The sequence below is a fragment of the Colossoma macropomum genome, unplaced genomic scaffold, assembly GCF_904425465.1.
Source record: "Colossoma macropomum unplaced genomic scaffold, Colossoma_macropomum, whole genome shotgun sequence".
NCBI lineage: Eukaryota > Metazoa > Chordata > Actinopteri > Characiformes > Serrasalmidae > Colossoma > Colossoma macropomum.
In genome coordinates, this window is record NW_023494800.1 from 23,879,621 (window position 1) to 23,906,558 (window position 26,938).

The following is a 26,938-nucleotide window of genomic DNA, read 5'->3' on the forward strand; positions in this document are numbered from 1 at the left end:
AAGGACATTAGTGAAAAATCAAATTCACACAATCTTCCCCTTATCCCAAATTCAGCCAAGCTACGACGTCACAAGGCCCCCAGTTATCTCATTATTTAGCATTATGCAATTAATGCCTGCATAAATGCAAGCTGGTTTCAAGACGACTGCTATAGTTTTTCACAGTTTTTATAGATAACAGTATACAGTGATGAAAACTACACAAGCAAGTCTGTTTTGGATTACTTAACAACTGGGGCAACTGGGTAATGACTTATGCATGCAGTTTGCACAGTGCAGGGTTCCCACACATGCTGGAAAACCTGGAAATGTAGACTAGTTATGCAGTCATGGAAAATAAGAATATTGATGTCTGGAAACATTAGTGAAGTCCTGGAAAAGTGTAAAGTTAGTCCATTAAGCCACCACAATTGCATATTTTAGCATATTCTTTCTGGCATATTTTAGCATATTTTCAACTGCTAATGCCCAGTTTGAGTGTCCATTCATACCTATTGTAGTTTGGATTGTGTCACATGTGGGCAGATATATGGACGCTGTGTTGGAAAGCCTGGTACAAAGAGGCTACATTGACCATCTTCCTGCAGCATGTATTGTTTAAAGTTGTAATCAAATGATGACTGGTTGATCAGTCAGTTAAGGGTCATTATTGTTGATTTTAATGTAAAAGTTGTTGGTAGGTAGTGCATCGAATTTCATGGGCAAGAGCTGATGTGTATATAAGTCATGGAATTTGTACTGGTGAGAAAAAGAGTGGGAACCCTGACAGTGCTAATCACTGGCTATAAGCATTCATTACTTAGCTGTATTACCCCCATAGCTGCAATTCCAAACTTAAGACATAAACATCGGACAGTAGATGTGTAAAACGAGTCGTGGCTGGTCGACCATATTTGGGGTTAGAAGAGAATTGTGTAAATTTGATTTTTTTTGCCAACTATTCCAACAACACCAGGATGTTATGCCTTAAAAATAGGGATGCACCATAATATCGGAATCATATCATGATTGATATTTACTTCAAAGATATTTACTTCAAACAGTCGGCATTGGACAGATTTGACCCATATTATAATCATATTTGATGTATTTTTTGTACACCGGAACAGCAGAATGTTTAGGCGGTGATGGGCTACTGTACTGAAGTATCTGCATTTTATCCATTTTACTGCCTTTTTAACCCTCTACAAATAAGTGTCACATTTCTAAGTAAAGCTAATCCCGGGTAGACTTATCTTGGTTTCTGCATTTTATAAATGCGTATGTTATCAACTTTGGCAGACAAGTACATGAAAAATATCAAATATCATCATCGCCCCCACAACACCCATATTGGTGCATCACTACTGAAAATCAAAGTTCTTTAGACTTTCTTGATCCTGATGGCATGGATTTAAGCTGTGCAGCAGTGCAAGGTTTAAATCCATGAAAATAGAGAATATGTCTTTCCTAGGACAGGCAATATCAGTAACACAGATCACGTTATTCCAATATTAATATCAGAGGACAGCTTTTTCACATGAACTTTCTTGTCCCTTTGTACTGGTAAAAGTTAGCCTTCTGTGCAAATCTAGTATTATATTACTCTTATTTAAACTTAGTCCAACTGTGGTAAAAACAGCTGTATCAACAAAATGCTATATTACATTCTCAGCATCATCATTTTTGTGTCTCCCCTGGAACATACTGCCTCCTGCTTGTAGAGGTTGGATATTGTTTGTTTTCCAATAAAAAAGGCAATAACCCAGAAACTAAAGAAGCCTACAATGAAGTAGAACAGCGATCCAATCCCCTGGACAGCACCAGCTCTTACAGTTTCATGAAAAAGGCTAAGCATATCACCATAGAAAGACATACAAGTCTGGAATACCAGATATATTTGTTGATTATAATAAACACATCTTAAGTATTCAGCATTTTAGGTGCTTTAGCAGTTGATGTAAAAATCTCACTGCGGCCTCCTGAGGCTGGGTTGATTAGTTAGTGGAGACCCTCCAGGACATATGAAGCAGCCTCCAGTCTGCTTAATAAGCTCCACAGCTGGGAGGATGTTATTGCTCCCCTCCCCTCCGATCATCTCTCTCCAGCAAACAGGCCTAAATGACACGGCCTGGGACTCATTTGTTTGCCGAGGCTTCATTTGCCTTCACAGCTCACTGGCTTTCTCAGCTCTTATTTGCATGCCCTGGCTGCACAGTTTGGTGTCCTGTGGTAAAGTGCTCCACTGAGGCTTAAATTACTGTTCATTATCAGAGCAGGAAGGACGCATGCCGGTAAATATCTTTTATAAGGCCATCAGCACTCCCTCAAGATGAAGCAAAATAAACTAAACACTACAGATTGACTGTTATTTTGGGGGGTAACCTAGAAATATTCTGCAGATGTTCGACAAAAGATTCACAAAATACTTAGACTCCAGAGCTCAGTGTGTCCACTGAGCTGTTATCAGCAAGACAGAATATTGTTCTAATACGAGCTTGTAAAGAAGCATTTGGCCTAAAACTGCATTTGGTATATTTGTCGTGATCTGCAGTATTCCGGAGCGCAGAATTGCATCATCATTTTGTATCATTTTCACGTTTTCGTTCATCAGTGTTCTCTCACCACAATTCATTACACAAAAGCGTACAACCATTAGGAATCCCTACAGTGCTCAACAAATGCTGATTGCTAGCCTAGCCTCTGATCTGAAGACTAATAAATACAGCAAAGCTGGCAGGAGCCAAAGTGAGGTAAATTATCTACTTAGCCAGGTGGCTACCCTGCAAGCATTTCTCTCCATGGTAATGTTAGCTGTCTTCTTTCTGTGTAGCCAGCTATCAATAAATGAATAAATAAGTAAACAAATAAATAAATTCACAAAGCCAAAAATTCACCCCAAAGCATTTTTTCACCCTCTAAAGTAGTTTTGCGAAAGTCCCTCCCACCTTAAAGATAGATAATCAGATAGGATTTTTCTAGTCTTTAAACAGGAAAATCCTGTTCTAGAGACTCCTGTAGAACCACTGTGGGATGCGAGTAGACATGTTTATAATAGAGGTAGTGTTGTTTTCGTTGTTCATTTGTGCCTGAGTTTTTCTTTAACAAAAGTTAGGCGGGGGAAGGAGGGGGACTGTCAATTCATTATTTAGGAAACATCTACTCTTTATACCAAGGAAGATACCTCAAGGAACATCTTTTTTTTTAGTGTAAAGATACCAAAAATTTTAGCAAATAGCTGTTTTACGTGAATATATTCTTTGCAGGCATTTGTTCTTACATAACCCCATAAACTGCAGATCTATTATCCATAGTAATAAGACTTAATGATCTTAAGACTCACTATTCAGTAACTACTATAATTTATTAGGTAAAAACTATTAAACTAATATTTAATCTGGAGTGTGTGTCCGTATACAGGCTTTTGCAGTATAAAGGGATGTTTGGAAAGTAACACTGAAAATGTAAAAATAAGCCAAACTCCTGACAGGCAGTGTATAGTGCCACAAATGTAATAGATGTATGAATGTCCTGTGCTCTCCTGCAGTCCCTGAGTCTCCAGAGCGAGCACCAGTGCAGGAGTCCGGCCCGAACAAACCTGTTCAGAGTGTGGCCCCTCAGGCTCGTTCCACAGACCCCTCAGAGGACAGTCTGCTGGACCTGTGGGAGAGTGACCCACCGCCCACCGCCTCCCCGTCCCAGCCCACTCACATCATGGACCTGATGGGCGACACTCCAGAGCCTCTGCAGGCCGCTTCTTCCCCCAACCTGCCTCAGCCTCTGCTCAGCTTTGATGAGACACCAGACACCACCTTCTGCCCCGGGCCAGAGGATGACCCCTCCAGCTTGGTGGACGTGGCTGGGCCACACCAGATGACCCTGAGCTACCAGCAGGCCCTGCAGCACGCCTCAGGCTCTGACAGCCAGGAGCTGGACGACAGCCAGCTGCTGATGACCAATGGAGACACACTGCTCAAAGAAGGGACTCAGGTCAGTGCAGCATATATATATGAACTGATATACAGTGATGTGCAGAAGTTTGGGTGTCCCTGGTTTGCTGTACTTAACATGTTGGGAAACAATGCAAATGTAAAATAGGGCCCGTGCAAAAGTTACGGCACATTTAAGATTTTTTTCCAACATGTTAAAATCAGTGCATGAATAGAAATTGTCCACAAATATTGTGCACTGAAAGTACCATATTTAAGTTTGTTCCCTGTAGAGGTTGTATTTATAACTTTATTGTCACTTAGAAAATCAACAAAACATGTCATGTGACCAGGGATAGTCAAACTTTCGCATGTTTGACCAAAGTTTAGTCACAATATTATGTGAGAGGACAGTTCAATTCCCCATTCTCACAACTACATAACTTACATATTAGTTTCTTAGTAATTACTGAATGATTTATCATAGTTGATGAATAATAAGTCTTAAGATTAAAAACAGAATAATAAGCCTGCAGTTTAAGGGGCCTAAGTGTCTATACCTGAGTATCCTCTCAGCCCTCAGCACTTTTTCTTCTGCAGTCCTGATTTTCTGCCTATTTGAATAAATGTTAGCCCAGAACTAACCTTTAGATTTTGAATTTGTTTTCTTCTTCTACAGCAGGTATTGTAAATATGCCTTACTGCTCTCTGTGTTTACTGAACTAATTAGGCCATTTATTTACTGGGCCACTAGATGGCAACAAACCATGTTCTGTAATGATACAGGCGTGATTATAGCAGGAAGGCAGTTCATTAACCTTTGAGAGAAGACATTGTTGTTCACTGAAGCTTTAATTTTGTGTTATGTTTGGATGGAGGCTTTAGTGGTTGTGGACAGGCGAGTGAAGGCTACTTCAGCCAGTCACAGGAGGAGGATTTCGCTCAGTCTGACGAGTGCTCTGCAAAAGTGAATCCGACGCCAGTATTTTATAACAAACCACCAGGTAAGACCTTGTGAGACCTTGCAGTGAGTCCTGTGCCCGTATTCACAAAGGTTCTTAAAGTAGGAGTGCTGATTTAGGATCAGATTTATGTCTTATTTTACAACCATCTTACCGATAGGAACACATCTTAGATCAGCACTCCTAATCTGAGAAGTTTTGTGCACACAGGTACTCATGTCATTAGATAAAATGAACAGCAACTGAGAGTGCCATTATGTTCCAGGTTCATTTGACACACATGTTCCACTTTTGTTTGCCCTCCTTTCTGTAAACTCATCCATTTTTCTTATCACAGAAATTGACATCACATGCTGGGACACTGACCCCGTGATGGACGATGACGATTAAGCGCAGAGGAAGGGAGTGCCCTACGCATTCAAGAAAACAATTTTGCAAAGGTTATTACAAGTCTTGCATCAGAAAATCTGTATGTTGTTTTAGGGAAACAAAAACAAACAAACAAAAAATCTTAGCCACTAAAAAGGATATGGGTTATTGTTAAAGATGCCAATGGGTTTAAGCGCTCTTGGTTAGTTAGCGCGAGCGTGCGTGGGTGTATGCGTGCTATTATTTATTTCTTTTCTCTTTTTTGCTATGCAGACTATAGCACAGTGTGTATTTAGTGCTCACCTGTGTTGTATTGACTCCCTGTGCCTAACAGGTGTGACCAGTAGCAGATAGAGCGTCCTGTTTTCAGTCATGTGTCAGAACCACGAAGGACATAAAGCCTCGGCGGTTCTTAGCTCTAGCCTGTCCAGCCTGTGGCCAAGGTAGTCCAGTACTTCCCCTAGTAGTTGCTCAGGCTAGTAACGAGCGCCTTGCCTGTTTCAATCATAAAAGATGTACGCTGAATTTCTGCCTGCAGCGGCCTTGGCTTTGACATCATATTTGGTCTCGGACTGTTCAAGCAGAATCAGAATGAGTAGACGCGCACCACTGGCATGTTGACAAAGTGTTCTTTGTATATGAGTGTCTACCAATTCTAATTCTGTGTATTTAAATCTCACACTATAAGTGAAAGCGTGTCAGGATTAGTGAGACTTGGGATTTGTGGGTGCCGTTAGACTCAAATGAAGACATTATTTTTAGAGAAGTAAACATAAAAAGGTCATTTGAAACTATTTTTGTGTCGTGCCAATTGTTTTCAATATCTTGATGTTTTCACACTATTGTGTTGGTGTAAAAGACCTTTAGGACTTAGAACCAGGTGGCATATGTATATTTTGACTACATATGAGAAATGTATACAACATGGTATTATGAGTTTTTTTTAACGGTTGCAATAGCGTTAGCGTCAATTTGTCAATTAACTTAGGCAATAACTATTTTAGAAGAGATACAATTGGGAAATTTGTTTAATGCACATGTGGCTGTATGCATATGTGCGTGTATGGGTGTATGTATGTATATGTGCGTACATCTTGTGCTAAGGTTTTATAGGACAGTAAAATTTACTCTGGGTCCTTTATTTTGTATTTACTTTAGTTTTAGTTCCCTAATCCAAAGAAAGGTCACTCTCCACTTGATTTAAACCCCCAATAACTATACATTTAAAAGTATAGGTGCCCTCAAAGGCATCCTACTGAATATTATTTGACTGTCAGTCTCTTTTTCTCAGTAACTCATAATGGATAATAATCTCAAAGAAATACAGCAACATTTTTCAGCCTGATGTCTATCTGTCAAGTCTGTATCACACAGTCGATTTCCACACACAGTAATTGACATGATTCCTTGTATTTAACACCATTTACTCAAAATGGAGTCATGGAGTTTGGAAGGAGGACCATGTATGAAGCTCCTCCTCCTTACTATCTAACATCCTATGAATTGTCCACCTCAACTATCCCTCCCATTTCCTGTGATTAAGTTTTCACACCCCACCTCCTCCCTGTTCCTCAGTCCCGTCTCTCCTACCTCTGTTTATCAAAAGGGGATCCGGCCTTCTTGCTTAAAGCAAAAGCCGCCAAGAACTCCAGCCCAAGTTCTCAGTGTGCTCTTCCCTCCTTCAGGCATACAGTCTCCTCTCATTCTGCAACAGTATATTGAAGGCAAACTAGTAAAATACACATATAGTAGAAGCCAATTACAATAGCAGTTGCTAAATTCATACTTAATAAAATAAATACTTGCATGAAATTATCAGTCAATGGTTGTAAATCAGTACAATTCATTTTTTTCCAGAGGGAAGACTTTGCGGTAAAACCTGCATAGTTATGCAAGGGGGGGCTTTCACAGACCCCATTCGGATCGTGCATGGATACCAGAATACCTTAGGTCAAAGTGTCAAAATTATTGTCCAAGGTAATCAACAATACAATACATATGCAGCAAACAGGTTAGCAAATAGAGAACATTCCTTTAATCCAAACCACAACCTGACATGGATGAACACAAGCTCAAGTAATTTCCACATGGAACCTTTTGCTGGTAAACGTATCATGTATCTGATTTGGACTGCTTGTTCTTTATGTTAAAATTAAAGCTCTTTCATAGCTTTGACTGTAAACAGTCTTCCGTATCGTTGTATTTTCAACCCTTGTTCCATGGTACTGAGATCCTAGGCCTCGGTTTTATGTTTAGAAAACTTTTTTTTCTTTGCAAATGTTCTGAGTGAAATAAGCAAGCAATAATACTAAACCAATGTAGTATTGTTTTGTAAATAGGTCTAATTCTAATGTTAGTACTGTCAGTACAGTGCTACAGTGATTAACATGTATGTGATTGCGGCCTGTAAAACAAATACTGGCATAGGACTGGACGGGGTTTCTTAAGACGGGATGTTTTCAAAAAAGTGGACTGCTAAGGGGAGCCAACCCGCATCTTTAACAGTAACCGAGGCCCTTTTGACATGATTTTAATGTAATCTTCACCCTCCGACCTCCTTGGTAGTGATTCTTATGCTCTTTCTCCCTCTCACACTACTAGGAGACTACTACTACCACTACTATTGCTACTATTACTAGTACTATACTACTACAATTTCCCCTTTGTCCCTGAAGCAAGGCTTAGCAACTCCTGAAGTTTCTCTCTCTTTTTTATTATTTTTTTTCTATCTCTTCCCTTTTTCCGTCCGCTTCTCACTTGCTGTTTTTGAAACAAGCACAAGATCTTTTGTGACATGCTGTGCTTCTGTATGTTAATAAAAGATTTCAAAAACCCTCCAGTTAGTTCACTGGTCCAAATAACTTTTTTATCCTTCTTCTTATTTTATCTTCAGTTTTATTTTCAATAGAGGCAGATTCCACTGTCTTACGTCAGTCCAGTCGATGTATAATCAAATGTATGCTTCTAGAAAAAAAAGGTTTCTTACATAAAGACATGGTATCAATACATAGCAGCTATGAATTAGCACAGAGCTCTGGCAAATCATGTGTTTACACACAAATCAAGCACACACTGCAAGCTATGTAAACATTGCATGGCGTACATTCACAATTTGCCATTCGCAGGTCATGTGAAAGAAAGGAAAATGGCTGGCCTGTAAACTTACAAGTGATTCATTTAAAGGAGTTTGGAAAAAAAATTAAATTACACAAGTTTCCCTCACCCCCAAATGAAGTGTGTTTCTTGTTTTGCACCAAAAGTGTGAGGTTTGTGTTAATGTAGCTAGCATATGTTTATACACCCTTAGTTAGCACTGTGCTAACAGCACGCCTAAGTCATCACACACCTTCAATAATCCATGGCGAGTTCTTCAATAATCTCTTGTTTATGTCATTTCTGACACTGTATTCAATACTTTTATCTCCAAAAATGCACAAAAGTTGCGTAGATAAAAACAGTAGCAGCCATCTTGAAGCCTGAATTTTGTCTCTACTTCTATCCACTTATTTTTCCTTCAGTCCAAAATGAAGCATACACCAAACATGTCTTGGCATGTTTTCCCCTGAGCTACGGGGGAAATTGTGTGAATTAGATTTTTTGTCAAACCGTTTCTTTAACATCCTTAGCTGCACTTTCACTGTAACGGTGGGTAGCACCAAATAATGGTTAAGCTTAAACTTGGATTAAATCAAGGTTTATCCATTAATCCAGTTGTGCTGAACTTCAAACCTAGTTTGAAGAAAGTAATCAGGGTTACATTTAAACTGTCATTCAGGCAATCAAAATAAACAGCAGATTAAGGCTTTAACAGCAAATTTATTAATCCATGTTTAATATTAAGTAAAATGTAACACAAATGTAACACATTTTAAAATAAATCCTGGACTGACAAATGTTTCATTATCTCTAAACTCTGTTTTTCTGCATCTTTGCTGGTGCAACCCACTCTAAGGGCGTTTTTCCACTGAACTCAAAAACAAGAACTGATGTAAAGGGGAACCAACAGACCTTGCAGTTCTATTTATTTTTTTCAGCTTTCTTGAGAGACAGCTGGAACATTCCAGACAGTATATAGTCGAGCAAACTTTATATTTTTCTCTGCTAAGTGTGAGCAAAAACACTCATTCTGTTAAGGCTAACAAAATACTACTCCTAACTAGCTCACCTGAGCAAACCCTTTCAAAGAAATAATTCAATAAATAGCAAAGGATCCAAGATACCATTCTAGTTTGTGTTTTGGTGCTCGTATGGGTCACATAATAGAGCTTGGTGACTTTATTCTTATCTGGAATAGGAAAGAAGTCCACTAGCTATATGTTGTTGGGTACAAGTGTTACCAACGACAGGTGAATGCCCTCAAGTACCATTAGATCCTGTTTGTAACCGCTACCACTCTTTAACTGGAACCGTCGATACAACGGAAAAAGCACAGTGCAGTGGAAAAATGCCCTAAAACAGACTATAAATACCCAGCATGCTTAGACTTCTAAAATAAACTATGGATGGCATAAAACCTCAATAAACCATTTTATGATTGACAGAACAAAAGAGAAGGGTGTCCCCAGCGACAAAGGAAGTTTATACTAAAAATAACAGTGAAGGGGTGGCAAAGCGATGAGAGGCCCCTTCGGAGCACATCTCGTTCATTTATTTGTGGCACACAATCCACTTAGGGTGAACACGAAAGGGCCGTGAGATTAATGGATGGATGAATGGATGGATGGATGGACGGATGGATAGATGCTGTTCACTTTTATTATTCTATGTAAACAGACTCAGCGCGCTCTGTTTTGGTCGCTTAGCAACACGCTGGCAGAGGAACGACACTTTACACCTCTGCCTTTTGCCTCTCCTCCTCTCTCTCTCTCTCGCTCTCTCTCTCTCTCTCTCTCTCTCGCTCTCTCTCTCAGACCAAAAGCAGACCAAACTATTTCAAAACGGCAGCGAAAATAGAAGCACAGTATAATAGAAGCGGACTACATTCAAAAATAAAAGATTAAAAACCAGCGTGGGACAAGAATACGCACTGTTGTAATTCCCACTTCACCTTCAGTCATTCTAATGATCTGTTTGAGTTCATTTGGACACCGCTGTTTGTACTGACTCGCATCGAGGTGCCCTTAAGAGCTGATTCTGTTGATTGTCCTTGAGCCTTTTATTATCTAAGCTAGAAAAATATATATATGTCTTCTCTGAATGTATATACACAGTATCTCCTAAATAGGCTACTGAACATTGGCTATGAATACTGAAACGTACTGTAGCCTTGCTTGTCAGGACCAAATCTTTCAGATCTGGGTACTCAGTGTTCTCCTTTTTATCAGTTCAGGGCTGTTGTCTTTGAATGTGGATGCAACTTTTGAGATTGGTCAACCCAAAAACAACCAGACATCTCACTTTCCTTCCCAAGCTAGAATTAGAAAAAAAAACAAGTCACTTTTTTGTTATGCAATTTCACTGGTTTTAGATTACATAATTGTCTGTGCAAGCTGTGACAAGGAGGGAGACCTTCCAGCTCATCCTCTTCAAATAAATACATGCAGCAGGAGCATTAAAATCACAATACTAGAAATAAGTTTTCGCATCCCTCCCTCCGCTTTAGTAAAAGATCATTGTGTTCTAGCAGTTCAGCCATAAAGGCATCTTGTTAAATGTGCTCTGCTTAATTACCCCACTCACTGCTGTTTGTTATTTAGATCAGGCCTCCAAAAAGGAGCCTATACTAATCAAATGTCATTCGAAAGTGCCTATTGGACACATGAAAGCAACATTCATATGCTGAGATGTTAACAAAGACAGCCATTAGGATGAGTGAGGTAGAGTCATTCGAGGGCAGGGAGACATGATGGGAAACGATGGCAATAAAAGACGGTTGTGACAAAATGAAATCTCTCCACAATGCAGCAATCACTACGCTGAAGAAATGTGGGCTGCATTACCAAATCATGTTTTGCTACCAGGACAGTGGAGCACCATTTGAAAAGGAGACCAAACAGCCCCTGAACTACATCCACTGCTGTGATGACTAACAGGGGAACTGGGAAGCAGTATTTCAGCACATATCCTTTGCAAAAAAGTATATTGTAACAAAACCTCAGATCTCTGAATTGGTCAATAATCTTCTTAAGAAGATTTTTAGGGCTGGGACGATAAGCAGTTTTGCAAAATCAATAAATTGGGAACTTTGTTTTAGCAGAATGGGCTGTTACCCAGTTTCTGTGTCTTTGGTGCGTCTTTCCACTGGCCAAAAGAAAAGTGCCAACTTTATTACTGAATGGATTCTTTTTTTGTCTTCTTCCTATGTTGTTTTTAATTTAAAAAAGGGTGTTCAGGCTTCAGTGCTTTAAACACTGCTTGCACTATTTTCATCCATAATATTTGACTAGTTGTGGAAAGACCTGATGGTAAATATACATTAAACTTTAAATAAGAATAAAAATGCTACTTCTTAAGATGTTTGCGTAGTAGCATGCCAGTGTTGCAATCGGGCAAGCCCTGAGTGCTGTGTGTAAAAATGAAGTAAAACCAGGACTGGGGTTTGGATAGTGGAACATAACGCTAATGCATATAAAATGCAAAAGAAAACCTGATAAATTCTACTTAAAACTTCCTGGCTGTTATTAGTAATTATCTATGAAGCGGTAAGTGATCCCAGCCCTAAAGATTTTATTCCAAGAAATCTTTGACCATTTATATCATGATATCTTCATACAATGTAAAGGGCAGCTGGTGTTTTGAAATGGTGTAAAGAAATAAATGAGAAAAAAAAGTAGTTATGGACTTTTGATGTAACAGCAACGATATAATAATGTAGCATGAAAACCTCGTTCACTGCAAATGAAAATGGTAAAATTAATTGTAGGCAGCAAAGTTCAGTCTCAATGCAGCTTATGCCAGTCATTTTTCATAAAAACATGCCATGTTGAAAAAGAAATGCCCATGAATTTTAATTCACATTATTTAAGAGAGGCTCACTAATGGACTTATCAGTCTGTCGGGGAAATTAAGGGAGATGAAAAATTGCATCATTATAAAAGTTTTCAAACAGACTGAGAAATTCTTCAGAGGGAGATACTGGTATTCACTGACAAAAAAAAAATATGGAAAAAATGACTGAAAAAACATTACTGTCTCCCCCTGTACCCGCATTGAGTAATGAATTAAAAGCTGTGGGAGACATTCCAAGCAAATGAAGACACCAGACGGTTATCAAATTGTAATTACCAGGCAGTTTCAGAACATCTTCTTGTAGAGCAGGCAATTACTCTGGAGAAAGCCTTACTTCAAAAAAGTTCCAGATCCTTCCAGGGAGAGGAAAAAAAACTTGTGCAGAATTCTGTATTTCATTACGTTTACCTTGACAAAGCAGCAAGGTGACATTTCACAGTTTATAAAGTACATTTTGTACAATTGAGCAGCATGATGTAGCTAGTCCGGGAGTCAAACTGTGCCAGCATGTTTGCTTACCTGCTGCTTTACAGTCAGAAACCATCATATCCGAGGTGCCTGTTCCTTACATGATAATGAAAATTAAACTGGGAGCTGAATAGACTGAATTACAGCAGAGGTGTCAGATTCTAGTCCTGGAGGCCCACAGCACTGCAGTTTAGCGCTGTATCTCATTTAACACAACATATTCAACTCTTCAGCTAATTAGCAAAGCCTGTGGAATGTTGAATTTGGTGTGCAAGAACAATGGTTCAACTCCAATGCTGAGGACCCACTGCCCTGTGTAGTTTCAAGTGTTCCCTGGCACAACACACCTGGTAATTATCAAGCCCTTTATAAGTGGAATCAGGTGTGGTGGGGCCAGTGTTCATTTCTTCATGTCTTGTTAATTTAGCTAACAGTTAGAGGAATAGGGTAGCAGCTACGCTTACTGTATCAGCCAGCCAGCTAACAGGCTAACAGGCTTTGGGTTCAGTTGACTGAAGTCATTGTAAAACTACAATTTACTAAAGCTCTATTTGAGCTGGAGTTTTACCTGGGGAGGTGCTGTAATTTGAGTGATTACTGACAGGAACCATCATTTTAATCCAATACAAATCTGCCATGTTTGTAGTTTTTTTTTGTGACCTGAACACAAGGCTAACAGCTAAAAGTTGAGCTTGATTCAGAGTTATGGGTTATTGCTGATAACCAGTATTTTTCACGTATATATTAGCCAACACTGATACACAAGCACTTATAAAATGTCTGCATCCACCTGTATTAGCATTATGGAGAGATGTAACTCTACAAAAAACGTTATAAGCGAAGTAAAATGAAGACAATGTATTACAGCACAGTAGCCCACTGATGTCTAAATGTTCTGCTCTTTCAGCAAGCAATAAATGTCATCACATATAGGTTTGAAATATCAATCAAATCAAAACAGCTAGTATTGTTTAAGCAATTAGCTGACACTGCAATCAGCAATGAGTGGATTTTTTGTCTTGTTGTTAATGACAAAAATAAAAAAGCCATCAGCATTTTCATTGATGGGATTAACACTGGTTTAGGCAGGAAAAAAATTTTAAGGGCAGTAGGTCCCCAGGACTAAAGTTGAGGAGCCCTGTGTTAGAAGAGGGAAAACACTCATCTCCGAAAAGGACTTCAACTTGACACCCTTGAATCTGACTATGATGAAGTGGACCAATTACAGTCCTAAAAAGTCACAGTGACCTACGACATCCACCATGTATCTTAATATACCACATACAAAAGCCATAAGGTTCAAGAGTGAGGGGTCTCTTCACCAAGTATTAACCAGACAGTGAAAGATTGCAAACATTGAGTAGAATGGTTAGCGACTGTAAACCGAAAGGTATACGCCACCATACTGGCAAATCTGGCACCCAGGCTATGATATGGCTACAGTACAGACCATGGACATTTTGCTATGTTGTGGCCCTGTGCTAGACCTAGTTTACAAAGACAGGATTTCAAATGCCATTCATATAATATCAGTCTGAGGCTGACGAGAAGAAAAGAGAGGAAGAGAGGAGGCCGCAAGGGGCTAGGCGTTGGTGGGCTGCAGACAGCTCCCGGGAGCCATGGCAACAACACTCACATAATAGCTGCTGCTCTGCATCAGGCAGGGATGCCACAGAGCACAGGAGAGAGAGGAGGAGCAAGAGATCGAGAGCTAGAGAGAGATACATCTGTTGTATAATCTTCTCATACAGATACAAGATTGAGGGGGAAAAGTGGAATGGTCCTTTGAGTCTTCCGATAAGCTCTTCTCGCCTCCCAGCTCCCAAAAAAGAGAGAAAATGTCATCAGATCAATAGCTGGAGTCTCCTGAACAGCAGGAATGACTCACCATTATCAGCATTAGCCTCAGAAAGTGCTCCACAGTGGTCCAAACGTTCAGAGCTTCACACCGCCGTACTTCGGCCAAGAAGGGGGAAGGCAGTGGGCAGTCCGTAATTGTGATCCAAACCCCTGAGGCTCCGCAGGCCCAGGTCTGTGTGAGTCCGGCCCTCGCGGGGCATGGTGGCGATGGCCGAGGCCTGGGGTTCTGCCGGCAGGTTGTTGTGGTTGAGGTCCATGGTGGACAGCAGGTGTCCTAGGGAATCCCAGCGCCTGGCGGTGGGCAGACGGATGAGCGAGGAGTAGCCACGTTCGGGGAACACCGTCATGGGTGGCGCCATCTTTCGGGTTTCTGACTCCTGGTGCTCTCTGGAAGAACGTGGTGCAGGTTTAGTGTATGTTCCTCCTCTGGGATCAGCAAGAACTTCACTGTAAGGGGGTGGAGGATCCTCCATTAGAACTGCTTCCTCATAGCAAGGGGGTTTCCCACAGATGTCGTTGTCAACAGGGACAGCAGGAACTGGATTCATCAGGGGATTGCAGTGAAACAGAAAACAGGTTTAAGTTAATGCAGGCAACTTGGATATATATACGTTTTTTATATATATATATATATATATATATATATATATATGTATGTATATAAATATGTTATAAATAAATAAATAAATTATAGCTGGTTTAGTGGAATGCATCATAAATTCATGCTAAGCATCCACGGCACCTCGCCACAGAGTGCAACAAAGTGCAGCTTTCCACCTGGCCATTTAAGCTAAAATAGCAAAGATGTCTAAGAAATCACATGTGTGGGAGCACTGTGAATTACTGAGCAATATTTTTTTTTCAGTTTGATGAATCATCTCAAATATGAAAACACTGAAACATTGTGATCCTTATCTGACTAATGCTTGGTAGGCTACATGCCTTACCCAATGTCTGATTTTAGTTCAATTGTGCCATATCCGACATACACTATTGATACACTGTTACTGTCTACTAGATGTATTTTGAATACTGCTGTAACAAACCAAAAATTATGGTTAAATAAAACTTAAATATCATTGATTTTAAGGGTAGTTTTGAGAATGAGTATTTGGGTATTCATTTGAAAACACTGAGCATCTGAAACCTGTAAACTGCTGTTCAGGCCAGCCATACTAACCAGGTGGCTTATTCCAGCAGCATTCACACAAGACTATAGTATCTGGTGAAAAGTTTCCTGCTGATCTCACTCACAGAAATATGCACCCATAATTTGAGCAGACACTCTGATTTTTGTAGGCAGCAAGACTTTGACCTACACGCAGAAGCATGTTTAACCTGCAGTGGAGGAAATAGCCAATTTACCACCATCAGTCACTAAAAGATGATGACTCAATAGTTTTTTTTTATTTAAATAATGTTATCTGTCCAGAATAAAGGATTCAATGGAAGCTGCATTGCTGACACTTTCAAATGGAGTGCTCCACCTGTTTGGATTATGAAGTTCATACTCAATATCCAGGTCATGTGCATATACAGGAAGACACAAACTTCCTTGTCAGTAAAACAGATTATAAACTTGATGAACAATATGCTGACGTAAATCTATTAAATGATAAGATGTCCATATGTAAAAATTGGTTATCTGAGAAAATCAGGCACCATAAATGAGCGCTTGGCATTTTTTTTATTAGAGTCAGATAGGGCTGAAGTGCTTTTATCCGCCTCTGCAAGGTCACCCTTCACTCCAACAGATGAAAGCTTGCTAGGATTGGCCCCTGTGGAGGGAAGTGATAAACCACCTTATTGAGGCCAGAGATAAGGATATGGGCTGATGTTTGGCTGCATCTGGCTCAACCTTAATTGCATAGGCTGTTTTTGTCTATCAACTGTGCTTTTGCAAGATTGAAAGATGAAAGCTGATCGAAATGTACCCTTTGAGTTTCACGCTACCACTTTGTTTATTGGCCCCTCTCCATTATCATCAGTACACTCAGTCTTATGTAGGAGTTGGGCAAGTGTACAGGAAAAAGCAAATAGAAGGACAGCTTTTGGTGGTTTGCTCTTATTTGGAAACCCAAATGCTGTTTCCTTTGTTTGAAAATGGTTTGCACAGGCTTTGAATGTTCCTCACACCCAGGGAACAGGACCTACACTTCAACCTACAACCTAATACTGAGTAGATTTAGTTAAAATGTAGTCAAACCAAAATCGGAGAATGCCTGCTTACGGATCCACAGATAGAAGACCTGTGCCTAGCTGCAAAAAACACTTTAAGTTTTTCCCTTGAGTATGAACCTTAAGGGTAGGTTTTCCCTTACCAAAGGGAATTTGTTAAAGGTGCTGCATAAAACCCCTCAGACGTTTCTCTTAACTGAGGGAAAACGCTGAGGGGTTTACTATAGTCACTGAGGTTTTACTGTTGTACAATTCCTGATATGATTCCATTGCATCAACTTCCTGTCACTAACAAAAGTTACCAGTAGCAGCCAAACTAACTGAGTCTCATAAAATCAGTCTGATAACTACTGCCAGCATATCTCTCACGCCAGGCGGAAACTCCACTGAAAATGTGTCATCAACATTTTTAATACACTTGACGCAAACAAAGATTCATACATGTATTTTTAATGTTTTGAATGGCTCTGCGATTTTCTACCTGTTGTTGTGTAAAATCACTCTGTGATTGGCTGTTTTACATGCCAGTCAATCCTCTTCCTGACAAAGGAGGCGGCTTTAGCCAAGTTCAACTGCAATGTCTATCAGTCTGTATACAGGTGGAGCCAAGCAGAGTAAAGCTTATCTCACAGCTTCACATAACTCTTTCTTTTAACAAAGATATATGTTGGATTATTGCATGGCTACTAACAACATTTAATTTCTTTCTGAAAAAAAAAACATGAAGCCCTACATTGACTAATATGCCAGAGGTTTCGATAGGAGTCATGAAAATGTGCAAAAAAAAAAAAAAAGGTTGATCATTGAGGGAAAATGTAAGCGTGTATGACGATTTCACTTTAGTAAACCCTTAAGTAATACCCTAAATGGTTTTATTTTTGGTGCAGCACACTTAACCTTAGAAATTACTTAAGGGTAATCTTATGGGAAAATTCAACTTAAGGTGTTTTATGCAACCAGGCATTTAATAACCCTCAGAAATTAAATCTTAAATGAGAGAAGGACACTATAATGGAATGTATCTTCTCCTGCACCTCTCAAAGTTGCCATGGAAACGTAACCCTAAAGATACCAGGTGAAATCTGAATAACATTTTTGTCATGTTACAATCTCAAGGCTGCACGTGGCTTTTCATGTGAAGCAAAATGAAAGGAACGCTTTATCTGATTGGTTGCTTTGTTTTCAGTGACAATCTTAGTTCATACTTCAACACATAGCACACAGGCAGCTGAGCCAGATGACAGAGGAGATATTTCTGAGGAGGTTAGATATAAGACAGCTTACAGCTGTAAGTAAAGTACATTTCATAGTTTTGATCCTCATTGGTCCCTTTCAACAACAGCCTCTGCAGCACAGCAACAGCAGGAATCACGTCTGAGGCTAATGCAAGAGTTCACTTGTGTGGTTTTACATCTTTTTGGCTGGTTGGCTGGTTGAGCTGTAGTTGAATGGCCTCCAAAACCAGGCATTTTAAAGATGTTGTTCTTTGGTGACAACTCACACTGTGCGTTTGAACATCATTTATGGTTGAAGCTTATGATTTATATGCTCATACTGTACCAAAACGCTTGATCTGATTGACAAGCTACGACGTGGGTGCTCACACTGCATGTTTTGTTAGCTTATGTGACTCACTCATGCAGGGGAAGTGGTTGTGATTATGTTTGTGTGTGCTTAAAAACAGGTCAAAATTACACAGCACAGGGAATATGCTGAGGCAGAATGTTTAAAGTGACCAATGACTTTGTCTCTGACTACCACGGCGTCAACAACACTTGTTCAAGCAGATCCTTGTTCAGTGCTAGCTTGAGTCGTTTGTTCATTAGCGCATGGTATCAGGTTGAACTTGAAGTTGGTATAGGTGCATTTTTATAAGTATGAATACGACTAAATAATCATGCTATCAGACGGATACCCGATACCAATATCGGTATCGATGTATCCCTATCTAAGACTAAACTTTGCAGGTGTGGAAAAGTATCCTTATATATCAAAGATTTCTTTGAAACACCGAAAGCAAGTCTTAAAAGAATGTAGGTTGTAATAAAGGCAAAGTGTGGACACACTAAATACTGAAATGTTTGATAGTATATTTAGTTGTTACGTCTAAATTTCTGTTAAATTCTCTGTTAAAGTTTTCCAGTTTGACATGATCTGAGGTTCAAGATTCAATTCGATTTTTGATATTTTGTATGTTAAAAATGATTCTACAGAGCTTTAATTATATACTACATGGACTGGTTTGGCACAGAAAAAATGAACATTCTCCAATTCAACTAAAACCACAAAATAATAACTGCTAGAGTTTATAACTGGTTTATAAAAAGCACAGTTTTTTTAGCATGTGCATGTGTAACATAAGCTCTTCCCCCACCATGCCCACTTTGCCCTCTGGTTTAAATTTCAATACATGGTTTGAAATTAGATTTTTCATTATGGAGTGAAATCGTTACACCGTTACTGGAAAACTATTTTGCTTTCAGAGCAGATGCTAGTTTCATAATGTATGCTTTCAAACATGGCTTAAAGTTAGTTGGTGCTAAACAGACTATAGCTAAACTTTTGTTTTAGATTAGCTTTCACATAGAATGTTTTCACTGGACATTATTCACACGCTGTTCTTTGCTAGCTCTTGCAGAATCACAGCATGCCTTCACAACTCTGAACCCCTGAGATACCGTGAAAGCTGAATTTTACCATTGTATTCTTCCTGACTTATAGTCTTTGAAGAGTTGACTTCTTATTCAGCCCCTGTCTTAATCTGTGGTCATCAGTCCTGTATGTCTGGCCCTGCTTTAAAGGGACATTCTTTGCCCCAGGCCCGGGATCCTCTGTATCTGGCATTGTGCCTGGCTGCAGGAGCGCATGATTAGCCCAGCTCTCTCGGTGCTGCTAACTCACTGCTGTACTCCTCTGCCCACTCACAACCCACACACCGCTCTCTGTTACCATGTCATATATGAAAGAATTCGGCTCAGGCTGCCAACACCGTGTGAGGTGTGGACGTTTTCTCCTGCACGCCCCACATGAGCATTCAAGACTAGATAGTACTGCTCTTATTAGGGCACAGGACTATTTCAACAAAAAAGGTATTTAATCAATTAGCTCACCGCGTCTTGTTGGAACTATACATTAGGAATTATGCAAGTACTTGGTGTAATTTAAAGGGATCCATATTTTGTCTTTTTGTTTGAAGTAGCTTTGTGTAGTGAGTTGCCTGAGCCCTCCTGTCTATCTAATCAGGTCATGGCTTCCTCTGCCTACGCAACAAGACCTTGCTGACCTTGTGAATAGAGATTAAACTAAAGCCTTGCTTTGTTTCATCAGGTCTAAACACATAAGGCCAGAATCATACTGAACGCAAACGTGAATGCTTTGAGCTGTGCAGATACGGTTTCATGCATTCTAAAATGCGTCATGATGCAATTCATAATGCACCGCAAGTGCAAGCTCCATCTTGACTGTCGCAGCAAGGGAGGCTACAGCGAAAGCCAAGCCTGGCCAAGCTATCCTGCACCGCCGACAAGCTTTCTCCCAGTCAACACTCATGGCAGACTAGCAGTTTATTGAGTCTCTCACATAATTGGTTTGCTCATATGACATATACGATGTGATGGTTCAATTGTTGTGGCTATTGGAATAAAGTAGAGCTCGTTCAAAGATACTTTGTTTTATTTAGCTCCTTGAGTACTGCTGTTTTAAAAGCCTCAGTAATGTAAGAATGCACACTGAGTTTGTACTGCGGGATCGCATGTTTACAATGCATTGACCAGGAGTGTCATTTGTGTTTGGGTTGCGCTGAGTATGTTTCTGGCCTAAAGACTAAAAATGAAAGGAATGCATGAGGTTCACAAATGAACCCTACCTTGTGGTGTGGTCCAGTTCCCCTGATGGATGGTGTGGGAGACTGGCACTGGTGGAGACATCATTTGAGGAGGCGGGCAGAACTGAGGGGTCTCTCTAGCAGGGTATGCTGCTGCCGTACACTCCAGAGGCTCCATCTCGAGGGCCCTGAGACACTGCTCCCGCAGCCTCTCCTCACGCTGGCGCTTCAGCTTACGTTGCACAAAGCTGCAGAAGCAGCACACCATTACAATAAGAGCCCAGACCAGCCAGAATCCGGCGAAGCACGCCAGGAAAGTATACGTGCCCTGTGACATCACCATGACTAGGTCTTTGATAAAGCTCTGGCCCTCCACAGTCCAACTGAGAAGACAGAAAGTTGTGAATGCTTTTGTCGTATTGCTGTAATCTTACAGAGTTCAGTCATTAAGTCTCAGAACGGCATGCCCCAAAGTCATATTTCAGGAGAAAATCAAATAAATCTGAGAGTCAGTTGAGAACATTTTTTTCAGGACTAAGATCTTCCTGTGGAAAAGCTCGTCCCAGGAAGTGCATTTCCTCAAACTGCAGGGTGCGGAAGTGTGCTGCAAACTTCGAGGTAACAAAGCACCTCCTAAGGGGTTGCGACAGGTCCTCTCCAAGAAAGAAAGTTGGATTTCCACAGATGCACTTTTCTCAACAGCTGCTCCAACTAAGGGAATGCCAATTCTTGCAGAGCTAGGGTCTCCTCCTGCCGGACGACCCCTCGGTGGAGCGGATCAGGGCTCTTCAGATCTCCAGAGGACACCAGCCCACATGCTGCTCAACAAAAAGAAAGGACATAGGAAGGGGGGCGATCATCATCACTTATGAACTTGTCATATTTTCAAAACACTGGCCGTAATATATGAAACACAACGGCCCCTTTCATAATTGATCTCAGCTGTTCAAGCACAGCCCCCACAATGACTTTAGGGGGTGAGTATCAATTTCACACATTGCAGAGTGAAAAGCACACACTGCTCTTCTAAAAAAAAAAACCTGTGGCCTTCTGTATAGCAGCATTAGAAAATGGTGTCAACAGCATGAGTTCTCATTCAGCAATGCAATTTATGACTTGACCGCTCAAACGTGATGGTGACTTTCAGCATGCCGCCTCTTCGGCTGTTAATGATACCTCTAAACATGCCAATTCCCCTGCTTCCCTCCTACAAACCAATGCCATTACTGCCTCCCATTAAGTCCAGTTACGCAACCATCTCTCTTCAGCACACGTTTGCTGTCTCTCTAATCAAGTCATGGCTTCTGCTGCCTGCACAACACAATAATTCTATCTTAGACTATTTCAGACTCCCCTCTTGATGACCTTGAGGATACAGATTACATCAATGCCTTGCTTTGTTTATCGTTTTCTCATCGGCGTCTCTGACTCACCACAGTTGCTCTATAATCCATAAACGCTTCTCAGGACATTTTCTGTCCAGCAACCACACCATCATTTTACATCTCTGTTCTACGTAATACCACTGCTGCTTCATATCATTTTAGTAGGTTATTGGCTCTAAGTGTCATTATTTGGTTGGCGTTTTCAGGAGTTTGGAGCAGTATCCAGCAAGTCTTAGATGCTTTGCTGCTGACGATACAATGGAATGGAAAGCTGTCATCACTTTTTACTTATCTGTTGCAAAAATGTAACCTTCTTTTGACCTCTCAGTCCTGTAGGAATTTTATAGAGTGAACAATGTTGTGAAGGGTTGGGCAATATGGCAAAAATATAACAATACTTGAGAATTTCACATTACATGATACAGCTCACAATATTTTGAAACAAATACACAATCCACTAGCACTGCCACATTTAAAAGCTGCCATCGTAATCTCTGGGCTCTCTTTTAATGAAGCATGCAGCTGGGCAGTGCTCTTTAAAGCTACACTGTGTAAGTTTTGGGGATTTGGAGACCTCTCGGTGTAAATGTGTAATCGCACATAGAAGATGAATCAGATGATTGCGAGTGCATTTAAAGATAATTCAAAGAGAACTCAAAACTTTGTGAAAGACGTGTCTTTCAAGGATGTGAGTGAATTATCTACTGTCATCATATCTTTATATGTATAATATCTGTATAATGTTGATTTTGCATTTGATACCTGAACATTGAGCATTCCTGACAGCATCAGTACTGTTTATCATAAAAATTATAATAAATTTATTAGAACAACAAAAATTGTCATATTGCTCACCTATAGTGTCATGTGTTAGTAACAGTAATAGTTTAACCTATTAACGTTTCAGTTACAACTAAGGTATCAATTTCCTTATATATAATAAAAAGAAAAACAAATAAAATAATTAAATGGCCCATATCAGGAAAACAGAATTTACATGTTTTTTTTTTTATGAAAGGATTTGGTGTAGTATGTAAAACACTGTAAAGTTTCTTAATGTACCATTTACTTCCCAGTCAATATATGGAGACTAAGCTGCAAAAATAGCCTGTTTTGAATTCAATATTTTCGTAATGCCAACAGATGCATATGTCTATTCAGCCAACAGCAGTTTAGCTCCGCCCACTCACACTGGGGTTATAAAGGGTATTTCAGCCTGGACTGCTTTTTAAATGAGACGCAATATAAGACAGCCAATCAGAACAGAGCTCATTTACATATATCAGTCATGAAGGCAAAGTAACAAAAAGCTGGTTCAATTCTAAGAGGAACGAGAGAGGCTGAAAATGGTTATGTAAAATTAAGCCATTTTTTTTGGTACATAAAACCACACAAATGGACCTCAGAAGAAAACAAAACAGCCAGCTCTCATTCACGGCCCACGAAGATGTAGTTCTACAGACAGACTGCTGTGATGAATGGAGTTCTATGGTAAACTTGATGTTAATGAGCGCGGCCAATGAGGAGCGCTCCCCGCTGTAAACTATCATTCCCTCCTCTCACGTGAGGATAACGGCCGTTGGAAGTGTCAGGTACGCGGGAAGTTGTTGCTAAGGCTTCGTTTCGATATTAAAAAGGCTCAAGGTGTGGAATATGTCAGTTTAGCGGTATCATTCTCACACGAATCCAGCCTGCGCATCGCCACAGAGCACAAACGGCCAGTTCCCCTCGCGTAGCTGACACCTGGCTCCTGTCCGTTTGTCTCCTCACAGTGTTTCCCGCTGATAAGAGAGAGCAGCGTTTGTCCTACCTCTCACTCGCCTCTCAGACCTGTGTCAAACCTGTGGGGCTGAGCACGACTCGACTCCCTCCGCCTCGAGCTGCTCAGGTTATTCCTCACAGGTTCAGACTCATTTCCACACACAGACGGAGACGGACACGTCTTTACCTCGGAGAGGAGAGAGAGGAGACGCTCCGCCGGCTCCGTGTCGCTCAGGCGCTCCGCTACCTGCAGTTCACGCGAGCAGCTAATAAAACACACCCACAGTGCCGCTCAGCCGACGACGTGCTATCACGAGCGCTGCTGTGTCGTGCTCGCCTCTTTCAAACGGAGCAAGACGAGTCCCCCCCGAAAACGGACAGACTTCATGCTCGCTCCTCCTTTTTTTAACCGTTTCCACAACCAAAACACCGAGGCCGTCACGGAAGCAGGCTCGGTGCACCCTGAACGTTGTTTATCTGGCGCACCTCGGTCGTGATTCTTTATTCACGACTTTCTCTCGCCTCTAGAGACTTGGCTCACCACTCTCGGACCACAGCTGCCAAAATACGGCTCATAATACGTTCACACCTGTTGAGCAGCTTGAGCTGGTTTATTTTAAGTCAGCTGGATATATCTAGATATATTAACCCCGTAAACCCTCGGTTTATTATTCTGTTATTGATATTAAAGGGACCTTAGCATGGAAAAACAAACAAAAAAAAACCTTTCTTTTTGTAATGAAAGGGTTTCATGTAGTAACGTTATATAAACAAACTTAAACTTTCAAAGTTCTGAATTCACTGTTTTTGTGATGTCACAAAAAACAACATATTTAAACATGTCCATCAAATATTCTACAGATTAATTATAACATTAATTAAAAGGGTAAAAATGTATCGGCACTGGGCAGATGTTAGATTTAACCAGTATTTCAAACTGATATGTGATAACTGTACTCAAAATGTTTAGGTGGCACTGGGCCTGCACTTAAATACCTGCCTGTAATTTATTTTGCTGGACTTCATTCCACAATAAATGAAAGAAATATGTGCTGCTGGAGTTTTTAAACACCTCAGTGTCACTGCTGGGCTGAGAATAGTCCACCAACCAAAAATATCCAGCCGACAGCGTCCTGTGGGCAGCGTCCACTGATGAAGCACTAGAGGATGAACACAAACTTTACAGCAACAGATTAGCTTCAGTCGCTGACTTTACATCTACACCAACCAGCAAGGTAGGAGTGTCTAATAGAGTGGACAGTGAGTGGACAGTGTTTAAAAACTCCAGCAGCACTGCTGTGTCTGATCCACTCGTACCAGCACAACACACACTAACACACCAACACACCACCACCGTGTCAGTGTTATTGCAGTGCTGAGAATGAATAATACCTGCTCTGTGGTGGTCCAGTGGGGGTCCTGACCATTGAAAAACAGGGTGTAACAAAGTATGCAGAGAAACAGATGGACTACAGTCTGTAATTGTAGAACTACAAAGTGCTCATATATGATAAGTGGAGCTGATAAAATGGACAAAGAGTGTAGTTGAAGACCAGCCGTGCTGCTGTGTTCTGGATGAGTTGCAGGGACCTGATGGACCACATAGGAAGACCAGCAAAGAGCGAGCTGCAGTAGTCAAGACTAGAGATGACAAAAGACTGAACTAGCACCTGGCTGGCCTCTCGGGAGGGAAAGGGTCAAATGCTCTAGATATAACATACCTTGTAATGCTAGTAGGTGAAGGATTGGGTGCATTGTGATGTGATCCAGTTCATTTAATTCAGAAAACAGGCAAATTTTATAAATGATTCATAAATAAGTTTGAACGTTTCATTCTGCTGAAACAAATTTGAAGTTAATCTACTTGCAGAATGCACACAGTGTCTCCTCAGTTGTAAACCGGTCCACAGAAGGGCTGTGTCCAGAGCATCCTGCCTCCCACAATGATGTTATTGTGTGTGCTTGTGAGGAGAGACTTATTTGACAGATGTGTCTCAGAGGGAAGCATACTGTAGTAAGTGGTTGGACTGTTAGCATCAGTCTGCATCTCAAAGACCTTATTTTTTCACTCCACATGCTTCTTCCTTTGCAAAAAGGTGTGGTGCATATTGCAAGTTTCGGCACTTCAAAAGAAAGCCCTTGAAGTTCAAGCACTCGCATATTTATGCTTTTAACGTTTAGCAGTATTAAATGTGATTAATGGTAGATCTTTCGTCCACCCTGATTTGTCCCATGCAATTGTTTCCAACCATTATTTCAATCCAGACCCCCGGCCTTATAGTCGCTGTGATCCTGCCCACCTTTAAATGGGAATTCCACTTATGTTTCTATTTGTCTGCATCAATAAATAAGATGTGAAGTCATTCAGATGTGTCTGATGTGAAATGCTCTGTTCAAGAGAAACTTAGAGAGTCAGAAGTGTTCACAGTGGTGGTGATAGGAACCAGACATCTGAAGAGTTTTATGCCTCTAAAAGCTCCCTCACAGAATGCTATTACACAACATGGTTATGAATATGTTGCCTGATGCTCAGGATGTTGGCCCTATTTTTTTTTCACCTCGCCCACTTTGACTCACCACTTGGATGTGCATCACACCTATGTTACACAAGTGGCCACTCACAGCAGAAGGGGAGGACTGGACAGTGAGGAGCAGGATTTTCAAGCAAAATGCTCTCGTCCTCACTGAGCTAATCAGCAAACCATGTAAACCTCAGAATGCAAGACCTTTTTTTGGGAAGTTGGTGTAGAGCCGTAGTGTAGTGCACTTCTTTTTGTTGTTTTAGCCATGTGGACTTTAACATGCTAACTAGCAAGCTAGCAGAGTGATTAAGTTGTATCAGTGGTCTTCCATAGGAGATAATTTGTAACCTAAAGCCCAGCAAATTGAATGCTATGGCTTTGAAATTTTAAGCAGTTTAAAGTAGTTTACTGCTAAATTTCTGAGTATGGAATTGATTTATTAAGCGTTTTAAAGTAGTTTTCTTCTATGGCTTGTGAACAGCTTTTTGGGGTTTGAAAAGGGAAACGTGTCAGGTTGCAATAATTTCTGGGCAAGCTTTGCCGCTGAAGCTACATTTGTTTTCGCTCGATCCCTCACCCTTCCAAAGAGTGACTGAACATTTTTTGTGATTGATCAATTAAATCATGCAGAAATTCTACTTTAAATACTATATATTAAGGAGGACTATGTCTGACTGACCATAAGAAATAAAACGGTCCCATTAAAGACGTTTTAATGTATTGCTAAGAAACGTTGCATGCTGAAATCATAAGA

General features: G+C 40.5%; 2 protein-coding genes across 6 annotated transcripts in view; one reads left to right on the forward strand and one right to left on the reverse strand.

Moving 5' to 3' along the window:
- The window catches only part of dbn1 (drebrin 1), an 83,197-nt gene extending 77,900 nt beyond the window's left edge, over nucleotides 1-5,297 (forward strand). For all 4 annotated transcript variants that reach the window (XM_036587448.1, XM_036587449.1, XM_036587450.1 and 1 more), the window contains exons 12-14: nucleotides 3,527-3,969; nucleotides 4,807-4,912; nucleotides 5,208-5,297. In XM_036587448.1, coding sequence (XP_036443341.1) covers nucleotides 3,527-3,969; nucleotides 4,807-4,912; nucleotides 5,208-5,260 — 602 coding nt within the window. In that variant the 3' untranslated portion in view covers nucleotides 5,261-5,297. The remainder of the gene's footprint in view (nucleotides 1-3,526; nucleotides 3,970-4,806; nucleotides 4,913-5,207) is intronic.
- Nucleotides 5,298-7,062: 1,765 nt separating this feature from the next.
- Nucleotides 7,063-24,072, reverse strand: LOC118819642 (proline-rich protein 7). Of its 2 annotated transcripts, XM_036587452.1 has the most exons (3): nucleotides 23,850-24,072; nucleotides 20,559-21,334; nucleotides 7,063-15,053 (listed from the first exon to the last, which is right to left on the reverse strand). In XM_036587452.1, the coding sequence occupies exons 2-3, from the start codon at nucleotides 20,857-20,859 to the stop codon at nucleotides 14,599-14,601; spliced, it is 756 nt and encodes a 251-aa protein (XP_036443345.1). In that variant the 5' UTR covers nucleotides 20,860-21,334; nucleotides 23,850-24,072; the 3' UTR covers nucleotides 7,063-14,598. The 2 variants fall into 2 exon arrangements, with proteins under 2 accessions (XP_036443345.1, XP_036443346.1); XM_036587453.1 differs by having other exon boundaries at nucleotides 20,559-24,072.
- Between the last annotated feature and the right edge of the window lie 2,866 nt (nucleotides 24,073-26,938).